We start from the raw sequence: 11313 nt of genomic DNA, 5'->3' as shown, positions 1-11313 counted from the left end.
TCCATAAAGCCACAAAATTAGACAGGCTTGTCACCAAAAATATTAATTTAGTATGATCACATTCTTTATAGATATACACCATATGTCAGAAAAAAGTATGCAATATTTACCGAGATATAAACTGGAACAATATTTCACCTATTTAGAATTTTTATTTCACTAGTTATTAGAAACATTCAAATAGAAACTTTACTTTTACAGTATTTAATGTGCTTTCTACATAAAATAAGCTGATTTAAGTGTAAATACCATGAAAATGCTACTGCAACAGTAGATTGGAAAACTGTTAAATCCCTCATTTGTTCTTTCATTCATTCATTCATTCATTCAAAGACAACAAAGTGGACCCCGATTCTTGTGTTTTGACATTTATTTTATGGCACAAAAGGTACACTTTACATACAGACACTGATATATTACATTAATTCACAAATAACACTCCACATTCCAGCCTTTATACAGCAGTAAACAAGTCTCAAACACATTTTATTTAGGTGTCCATATGGATTCTGTCGATGCTTGCCACAAGTAAAATCCACACAGCGAATGAGAACAAATCTGGAGTGAAAAATACCAAAAATATGTAACAACAATAATTTTAATGTACACAAAAAGACACATTAAACTGTATCTTTAGACTTTAGACATGTGGCAATTTCTGCCTTCAAATTTTTTCAATTACCCTCTCGAGTAAGAATATTAACTTTTCTCTGTTCTTCTCATGAGGACAGTCCAGCCCATTGCAGCTTGAATTGCTTTTCAGGTGATTTGTGAAATCCGTCGACCTTCTGTTTCTTTCGAGGGCTGCTCTGTCTTTCACCAAAGCTTCTCTGTCTTTCTGCAGTCGGGCTCTGTCCTGTTCTAGTGAGGCCTTGTCTCTGTTGACCGCCGCTCTGTCCTTCTCCACCTGGACTCTGTCCCGCTGAAGAGCCGCTCTTTCCCGTGCCGCAAGGGCCCTTTCCCGCTCCAACAGGGCCTTCTCTCTGTCTAGGCCCCCTAGTTCCTTCTCTAAAAGCTGTCTTTCTCTATGAAGTTTGGATTTCATAATGTCCAGTGAATGACCTTCAGCTATGAGCTGCTTGCCCTTTTGTGTTCCTGGTTTGTGTGTTCTGGTTGGTGGTTGTATATTCACTGATGATCCTTCCTCTTCCAGATATTCCAAAATTTCACCACCAACTTTAATTTGTCGTAACCTCTTACCCGTATGAGGTGTTGTATTATTTTCAGGTTCTGATGCGATCACTTGCTGGCTGATTTTTTCATCAAACTCTTTCCCCAAAGCATCGTCCATGAGATTGAACCATTTCCAGCAGGTGGGGTTCTTCTCTACGCCAGTGGGGGGATACTTTGCATCCTTGTGATGAATTGTAAAATGTGTTAAACTGTTGAATGCTGTGTGAAACATTTTAGAGGTGAAAAAATGCTATTGGTTTTTGGGCAAACCTTATATCTCGCCTTCAGGTTTTCCCACTTTTTGGCCATCTGCTCTGTTGTCATCCTCTCGTCAAGCCCCATTTCTCTGAGTATTGCACTGGAAAATAAATCAACAAAACGATAACGTGATTCAAACACATTATCTGAGAGAATATGTCAAACATTTTATGCTTATAAACGGCACCTCCACGCTGTTTTGGATGAATTTTTCCTCCCATCAAAAAGCGCTGAGTTGCTGGATCGCAGCTGGATCAGTTTTGTGATGTCCTCATCAGACACTAGTGCACATCAAACAGACAGTTGGTTAGCTTTATGCGCACATTGCTAATTAGTTTCGCGCAAAAACGAACGGCTTACTTTTATAGATGAGTTTGGAGGTGGTCGGCGCTGATTCCATATTTTATATTACTTCGTAAAACAGATTTCTAGGGCCCTTAATAGTGCACGTTGGCAGTGTGCTTCTCTTAACATTCCATCCAGGGGAAAATGGCGCCGCGCAAGCACAGCCTGGATAGGCTGCCTACTAAGTGCCCTTATTTTGAAGGAGTACAAATGCGCTCTTAAATTGCATGTATAAACATTTTTGAAATGTTAAATATAGTTTGAGCTAAAAGAGTTAGTTTTTGCTATTATAACATTACACTCAAACAAACTAACGAGCACTTAAATATGTCTACTGACTAGGCTATAAAGGACATACCAAACACCAAAGCAAGATGATTAGCATTAAAATGGGCGTGATTCAGTGGACCGGAGTATATTTGTAATGGTTAAAAACAATGGTCGTAGTTATTTTAGGTGTGATTTCGTTTTAAAACATCATTAAAGTCTCTTTACTGCCATATAGCTTATTGAATTATTGTTCAGCTCTTAAAGATTCACGAGTATTAACAAACAACTGTGATTGGTCTACCGCGAACAGCGCAGAGAAAAACAACATGCATCACAAGACCATGCAATCATGCGACAGCTGATACTTTTCTCATCGATTGCGATCAGATTTGACCAAACACGAGCCTTTTTTAATCGTGCGACGGTAGTTTGTTGGTGTTACCAAATTATTTGATGAAGCAATTATCATTTTACTGCAAACACCAACTTTATAAACATAAATGTCGTGAAACCATCGAGTGAAACTGAAATACACCCTTGAAAGATTCGGCTTCATTAAGCGCCTCCTGGAGGAGGAAAAAGACAAAAATAAAATGGTCATCGCAAAGAACTGGACAGCGTTTTTCAACCAAAGATAAAGGTGAAAAAATGAGTCAGAAGTTCCAGTGTAAACAGGTAAACAACAAAACAAAATAATTTTGTATATAACATTTGGCTTTAAGACAAGTAAATACCCAGTGAAAGTTGAAGAGTTATTATCTCCCCTTATTTTACAGTTAGTTGTCATTTGATTTGTTTAAACGAATTAAATAAATACAATATTTTTTGTGTACCTTTACACTAACAATGTAGCCTACTAAAGTATTGTGAAATATAATATATATATATATTTTTTTTTAAATTTATATATATATATATATATATATATATATATATATATATATATATACATACATACATATATACATATATATATATATATATATATATATATATATATATATATATATATATATATATATATATATATATATATATATACATACATACATATATACATACATATATACATATATACTTACATATAACTTTGGAGACAATAATAATGCAGTATTATGAATGCCAGATTTGATGAGAAACTGAAGTCTGAGGTGATGAAAAAATTTAATTCCATCTAAATGAATGGTCACTGTTTTGGTGCACATTAGCTTATAGATATCCTTAAAACTAACATACTGCTACTAACATCTAAAAGAAACGTTCTCTAGTGCTAACAGAGAAAATTCTGCATTGTACTTAAAGAAATCCCCAAATATTTGTCATTTTATCAATAAACGATTGTTGATAGTAGAATGTCAAGTGTAAAACAAGTGCAAGACAAATTTCATTGCTTGAATATAAATTTTCTATGAATTATTGGGTTTGTTTTGAGCTTGCTTCTGCTTCTCGGCTTCATTTTACAAGTTCATTTTGACTTCTAAATACCTTTCAGTATTTAGACATGTTTACAACCCTGCCTCCTCCATGTGGGAGTGTCTGAATGTTCAAAAACAGTAGTGTAAATGATTAAATGAAGAAATAAACAAAAAAGACATCAAGGTTGTTCCTCAATATGCATTCTTCAGCGATCTTGCATCCCCATGTAACGTCATCATCAGTTATATATATTAAAATATAGCCTTTTTTGAAAACTTTGGAGACAACAAACAATTGTCCCTTTTATATGAAAATGACTAATAATGCAGTATTATAAATGCCACACCGGTAGTTGGCGATGCTGCTGTACATATATGGTCCTATAGTCTGCCATTGTTGTGCCATGGTTGTCAGTTACACAATTCGTTTTTTTTTTTTTTTGTTTTTTTTTAGGTAGACAATATTGGTATTATTCTTTGAGAAAGAAAAATTGCGATATATATTGTAAATAAAACATTTTGCATTTTAGTTGAAATCATAAGTTATAGTTCTATCAAACAACAGCTTCTGTTTCCTGCCCCAGTTCTTTATACAGCATGTGTGAAATTTCAATGAATGCACCTGACCTTTAAAAGCCTCTGCAAAACTATTAATAATACAGGGGGACTTCTTCCCTAATGAAGAAACAGTCAACAAGTCCCGTCAGGATGAAGAGTGTCAACATACAATTCTTCACTTAATTGGACGAGAGAGATGTGGTCTAGTTAATACTAGTTGGATGTGGATGTATGACATCCTGTTTGTGCCAAAAAAAAATCTGTTCTGTTGCAGACTGCAATACATTTGTTCATGTTCCTTTTTGGATCATCTTCACGTTTGTTTGTGGTCCTGTGAAGTACTTTGATATGTGCATTTTTTATTCAAAATTTGACGTAATCTCAACTGAAATACTAAGACATATATTCCAGCTGCAACCCAGTACTGGGAAACATCCATACACCCTCATTCACACGCTATGGCCAATTTCATTCATTCATTCATTTTCTTTTCGGCTTAGTTCCTTTATTAATCTGGGTTTGCCACAGCGGAATGAACCGCCAACTTATACAGCTTATGTTTTTACACAGCGGATGCCCTTCCAGCCACAACCTATCTCTGGGAAACATCCATACACACTCATACACTACGGACAATGTAGCCTACCCAATTCACCTGTACCGTATGTCTTTGGACTGTGGGGGAAACCGGAGCACCACGAGGAAACCCACGCAAATGCAGGGAGAACATGCAAACTCCACACAGAAAAGCCAACTGGCTCAGCCGAGGCTCGAACCACCGACCTTCTTGCTGTGAGGCGACAGCACTACTTACTGCGCCACTGCGTCGCCCTGTGCATGTTACATATATTGAAAACGGAGAAAAAAAAACAATAAATCTTTGTATGAATGCTGTATTGTTTAAATAATTTTTTAACTAAAAATGCGTGAAGGTCATGTGACCATCAGGAAAAACGCAGCATCTCATTCCTCACAGAATGCGGCCTCTGTTCTTGCGGTGTCCAGAGTTCGTTCTTCCGAGGTGACCTGGAAAGAACATCCTCCACAAGAACTCAAGTCCGTTCACGGCATTCTTGAAATTGAGAAACAGCCCAAGATTCGATGAAACACCATGAATCAGTCATCTTTACTTTGCGTCCTCATTTTGCTACATCATTACAACACTTGCAACTCAAAACCAAGCTCAAAAAGGGAAACAACAAGAACTGCATGTGATTTCTGTCACATCCACAGATGCATGTTGCCACAATACCTTTTCAAATGTCTTTTTGCCCTTAAATGAAAAACAAAAAGGAACTTCGCTTAAGAAATTGGGTTGTGAATTGAATTATGGTACTTTTTATGTTGAAAAATTCAAATCTACAGTTTAAAAAGTGGCTTTCATCGAGATTTTAGTCATTTGAAATAAAATAATGTATAAGAAATAAGTCTAAAATATCATAAAATCTACTGGGAGTTTATCACAAGGTTTTTGTATCGACCCAGACAACAAATCACTTTAGGTTATTAAAAATGTAAATAAAAGTTACTTTTCGAACTTTTTAAAGTTAAAAGTTGCTGGAAGAAAGATCAAGGTCCTATAATGTAAAATTCAAATGCATAAAAAAACTGGAAAAAATAAAAATAAAACATGAATCATAAAATACGGAAAAATGCTATAATTTACAGATATTTTTATAGTGTAGGAACAAATGTGTCGTACAAAGCAGTCAACTTTTTTTGGCACAAATGGAACCCCATACACAAGTGGACCATTAAAACGAGTAGAACTCTTTTCCATCGATCTATCAGCCCCTCTGCTTTATCATATTGATATTGAAATGCATTTGGCCTCGTGGGTTCAGTCATGTGAAAGAGTGTCCTTTGTTGTCCAGCGTGCGGCAAGGGGGCTAATCTCAGTGCATATGTCCTTAAAAGCACTGATGCTGTTTTCCTCTTAAATTATTAAGCTTCTTCAGCGGCTTTAAACCATTGAGAGAAGATTAGTGAGGTTATTCTGTGACGGTGTGTTTGTGCCTGCGCGTGCGTGTGTTAGGTTGATGCTGTATTCGTGTCTTCATTCTCGTCACGTAAAAATGCTAGTCATTTTCTGAATTTGAGCACTCTAATTGGTGCTAAAAAAAATAAAAAACATTGAAAGGATAGTTCACGCTAAAATGAAAATGAAAAATCGTCTCCCTCATGTGGTTTTAAACTGTTATTAGTTGCTTTGTTCTGTTTACACAAAAGAAGATATTTTGAAGAATGCTGGTTGCTCAAATTCATAGAAGTCAATGGGCAACCAACATTTTCAAATGTATTCTTTGTGTTCAACAGAAGAAAGAAACTCAAATAGGTTGTGAACAAGTGAAGGGTGAGTAAATGATGAACTATCCTTTTAAATGTTTGCACAAAAATATATTGGATTTTGGGCCTTTTGTTATGCAGATCCTTATTTATTGAACTCATAACCACAGTATGAGTGGAATATTGAATGTATTGTTTTTAAATCTCTCCTTAAGACTCATTTTTAGACAGGTTTCTATTATGATTGTTTGTAACGCTGATTTAACGTTGATTATTAGTTGTAAGGTAACAGAGCACCTATAATAAGGCACCTATAAATAAAATGAATTAATAATACTAATTTCGCAGCTAAAATCTACATCTGGATCAAAGCCAGATTTATATTAATTATGTTTAGGTGTGTATTCATGATCTGTAAAGGTCACATGTGTGTTATAATTCTCAAAAGCACATATATGAGACAGGTTTTGTGTTGTTTTGTGACATGCGCTGCATTGTAATTTCCATCTATGTGAATCTGTGCCGCTCTAATCCAGCAGTCTGTATCCTGTGTTGGAGAAGAAGAGGGGGTTGTATGAATCTCTGTAATCTTGCTATGTCTGTGTGGAACTGTGTTGGTAATCCTGCTGTGTGTGTGTGTGTGTTTGTGTGTGCACTAGTGTGTGTTTCTCCAATGTAATCCTATGACAGCGAACAGTTGTGCACGTGAACGGTCATCAATGTTGAAGCATACATGCCTTGTGCGTTTAGCATCATTTTACGGCGTATGGCCGGCCGCTCGGCACACGCTCGACTCCACGTGTGGCCAGGGTTTGACATCATCAGGTGATGCGGGAGGGCAGAGCCTGGATCAGCAGAGACATTTGGCTTGATCTCTAACTTTCCAGAGGCGTGTCTGGGGGAGGGGGAACACCGCTTCCCAATGACGGACTGGAATTAGGATGAAGATAGTAAGTAGTCTCAGATCAGCTGCATTCCAACTTTTAACCATTATGGGGGAGAAAATCTACAAATTTGGTCTAACAGAATGTGTATTATTCTAGGTGTCCAAGAGGTCAGTAGTAGGACTAAAAAAGGACAATTTGTTTTTGAATCAGCACATATTACAGAAATAAAACACTTAAAAAAAGATCTGCGTGGTCTCAGATCAGCTGCATTCCAACTTTTAACCATTATGGGGGAAAAAATCTACAAATTTGGTCTAATGGAGTGTATAATAATCCAGGTGTCAAAGAGGTCAGTAGTAGGACTAAAAAAAGGACAATTTGTTTTTAAATCAGCACATATTACAGAAATAAAACGCTTAAAAAAGATCTGAGTGGTCTCAGATCAGCTGCATTCCAACTTTTAACCGTTATGGGGGAAAATATCTTCAAATTTGGTCTAATGGAGTGTGTATTAATCCAGGTGTTGAAGAGGTCAGTAGTAGGAATGAAAAAAGGACAATTTGCTTTTGAAATCGCCACATATTACAGAATGCATAATACACTTTAAAAGTTTATATTTAAAAAACAAGATCTGAGTAGTCTCACATCGGCTGCGTTCCAACTTTTATCCATTATGGAGGTGGTGGTGGGGGGGGATAATAAACAAATTTGGTCTAATAGAGCGTGTATTAATCCAGGTGTCGAAGAGGTACAATTTGCTTTTGAAATCGGCACATATTACAGAAATAATACACATTAAAAGTATGTATTTAATGGTATAGTTCACCCAAAATGGAAAGTTTGTCACCAATCCGATTGTTTCCAAAATAAAACTTGTTTTCATTTTTCTGTTGAACACAAAATAAGATATTTTGAAGAATGTTGGTGAGCAGAGAGTTGACAGTGCCGCCACTTGGGGTAGGAATCTATAGTGACTTCATGATTCGATTTTGATTCTGAGAGACACAATCTGATTCCAAAACAATTCTGGACCTACATTTTTTCCTGTCTTCAGCTGCGCAAATGATTCTTTTCAACTTTACATTTGGACCAGAATTTAAGTGTCTTTTGTTTATGATTGTAATCTACAGACAGTACCCAGTAAGCAGTTTTTTGTTTTAAAAGATGCCTAATAGATGTCTAGTAGACATCTAAACATAGTTGTCTTGGTTAAAAACAAGGCTAAATTTGGGCTGTCAGTGAAAATCTAATAGATGTCTAAGAATAGGTCAAAACTTGACTAGTCATCAAATAAACAGAAATTAATGACTACACATATAACATCTGTCTGATCTGTCTAATTGACGACTAGTCTAATTTTGGGATATTCTTAGATGTCTATTAGATTTTCACTGACAGCCCAAGTTTAGCCTTGTTTTAACCAAGCTGTCTACGTTTAGATGTCTATGAAACACAAAAGGGTTTGCTGGGTATAGTGCCATCTTAATGCTCTGAATGTAACATTGAAATGGCAAAGAAGAACTCAAGAATTGCTCTTTAATTAGTTTGTTTATAACATTTGATCAAAGATAAGTCTTTAAAGCAATGTTTATGTAAAAATTATACTTGGAAATTATATTGGAATTTCTCTTAGTTTGAAGCAACACAGAACTAGCTTTTAAAACCATGATTCATTTGCACACTTTGTTTAAATGTGAATACTTTCACTTTTATTCACACTCTGATTCTGCTAGTCAATGTTCATGATCACGTTAATGCCACCATATCAGAATTTTTAGTTATTCTAAAGCCGGTAGAACACCAGACGAGAAGTGCATCTATTACAACTGGAGGTTTCACTTTGTAGCGTGGCAGGAATTGAACAGCATTTTGAAACCAGTGACACATCAGAAACGAAAAGTAGAACACGGCGCCATATCTTTAAGATTCTGAATTTCAGCCATCAGGCCCGTGGCCAGCCTGGTTAAAGGGTGGTTCTTTTTTCTCCTCAAGTTAGTCGCCTCATCTTTAATTTAATTTAGTAACATTTTAAGCACTAGTTTTAGCTGGATTAGCTTGTTGGGTGGTCATCATAACCACACTATTTAATGTACCAAAATATTTCCAAAATATTTAGAATATTAAAATAAATACAGAATAATGAATAAATACTTATTTTTAAAATACAAATTTTTTACACTTGAAAAAAAAAAATAGCAATTCGTTAAAGTTTTAAATTAAAAACTGTAATATATTGACATGTGTTTGGCAAATAATAAACTGACCAGCACATTCAACTTTCCTCAGTCAGAATTTGAATAATAAAACAATAAAACTGAGATTTTTTTTGTTTGTTTGTTTCAAGAATAAGGTCCCAGATTTAGAATAAAAGTTACTTGCAAAATGTTTTCTCTATTTAACAACAGTACAGTAGCAAAAGATGACTTCACATCCTTCAGATTGCATGTTTTCTTGCACAGCAGGAGGCTGGACTCATGAAAAATAATTGTTTGCATTGGCCTAAACTGATTAGCTGAAGTCACACCAATGGGACAGCCAACAGAGCATTATGCTTGATCTTAAAGCCTTTTTCGATGTGTTATTTTCACTACATATGATGGCAAAGCAGTCAAAATAGGACAAATGAACTTTGTCAGTGAGGGGTGGGTCTTTTGAACCGTCTGAACTCCCCTGGCTACAGGTCTGGCCATCTTTGTCCAAATTCATACACGTCCCAGTTTATGCTTATTGTTTTTCTGTTTCTATCTCGTACCAACATTTAATTTGAAGACAGAATTGATTCTGAACTTTTGAGAATGGATTCATAACAGAAAGAATTGTGATGCAATGAATTGATTCTTTTCTCACACCACTCATAGCCACTCACTTCTGTAGTATTTTGTACCCTACTGTACTAATTTAATGGTTGTTCAGCAAAAGAAAGATATTCATACAGGTTTGCAACTTGAAAGTGTGTAAAAAGTACATGTATTCATTTTGGACATTATTTTGGGGTAAACAATTTCTTTAATTGTGTAACGATATGGAGTTTTCAGGAATGGATATGTGAAAATATTTTATTGTTCCAAAGAAATAAACTACAAAATAAATGTAATTAGTTAACTTAAGTAGGATTTAAGTATATATTTAACCATAGTGGAAGTGTCTACAAATTAAGATACTTTGGGGAATGTATTAATTTTGGTAATGATTAGATCAGTAGTACAGTATGTCTTCTCTTATGAAAAAAGCTCACTGTTTTGGAAAACAGCATGTATAAAAAAAAATTTTTAACTCTTTAACTACCCCACCAAGAAAAAACTGTTTGGTTTGCAGTTCTTAACTCTTAATGTCACTAGTTAACACACTCAATGCATTTTTTAACACATCCCATAATTTCTAAAATATCAGCCTCTACCAAATGATTGATACGTCGCTTTATGGTAAAAGTACCGGACTTATACATAAAATGTAAGATATGAAGTAAGACCAATTTATTTAAAAAATATTCAAAATAAAACATTTTTGAATACTAAACCATCTTTATTTTTTAAGTATGCCATTAAATATTTCAGATTTTCATTTGACATGCTTTGTTGTTGGTGTTTACAATAAAACAAAATCAAGTGTAGTAGTGCAACAGGATTATGTTTGTTTAATTTTTATTTGTAATCCAACAATGCTGTGTGTGTAAGCCATTATTTTAACTGTAAAATATGGTCAACCGTTTGGTAGAGGGGCAGGCAAAGGGTTAAAAGTCACTTCACACGTTTCACAAACAGGGCTTAGCTTAAGCCAGGGCTAGGCCTTCATTAAATTAGGTAATTAAGCAGCTTTTTATAAAAATCTGTTACCTGTTACTGCTGTGTATGTTTTTTTCTGTCACTGCAAGTTATTGTTAGTTAAGATGGCTCATTTATTCTAGGACAATCCTTGTCTCTGAACAAGGTAAAAGTATATTTTTAAGGGTACATTTCACACACTTTTTCATTTTGGATCTCTTTCAATATGAACTGGAGTAAACCCAGCAAACCATTTTGTGTTTAATAGACGTCTAATAGACATTTTGGGAAAATCTAATAGACATCTAAGAATAGCCCAAAACATCGTCAAGTAGACAGATTATACAGACTTTCTATGTG

General features: G+C 35.1%; 1 protein-coding gene across 1 annotated transcript; it reads right to left on the bottom strand.

The window, feature by feature from the left end:
* Positions 1-352: 352 nt before the first annotated feature.
* Positions 353-2018, bottom strand: zgc:171459 (uncharacterized protein LOC562056 homolog). The gene is made up of 4 exons (XM_056451967.1): positions 1792-2018; positions 1619-1712; positions 1444-1531; positions 353-1354 (listed from the first exon to the last, which is right to left on the bottom strand). Exons 1-4 carry the CDS (start codon positions 1829-1831, stop codon positions 665-667), a joined length of 912 nt encoding a protein of 303 aa, XP_056307942.1. The 5' UTR covers positions 1832-2018; the 3' UTR covers positions 353-664.
* Between the last annotated feature and the right edge of the window lie 9295 nt (positions 2019-11313).

This window comes from Danio aesculapii, chromosome 25, assembly GCF_903798145.1.
Source record: "Danio aesculapii chromosome 25, fDanAes4.1, whole genome shotgun sequence".
Taxonomy (NCBI): domain Eukaryota; kingdom Metazoa; phylum Chordata; class Actinopteri; order Cypriniformes; family Danionidae; genus Danio; species Danio aesculapii.
Note: the sequence above shows the minus strand (reverse complement) of the source record. Positions and strands in the feature narration are given on the sequence as shown.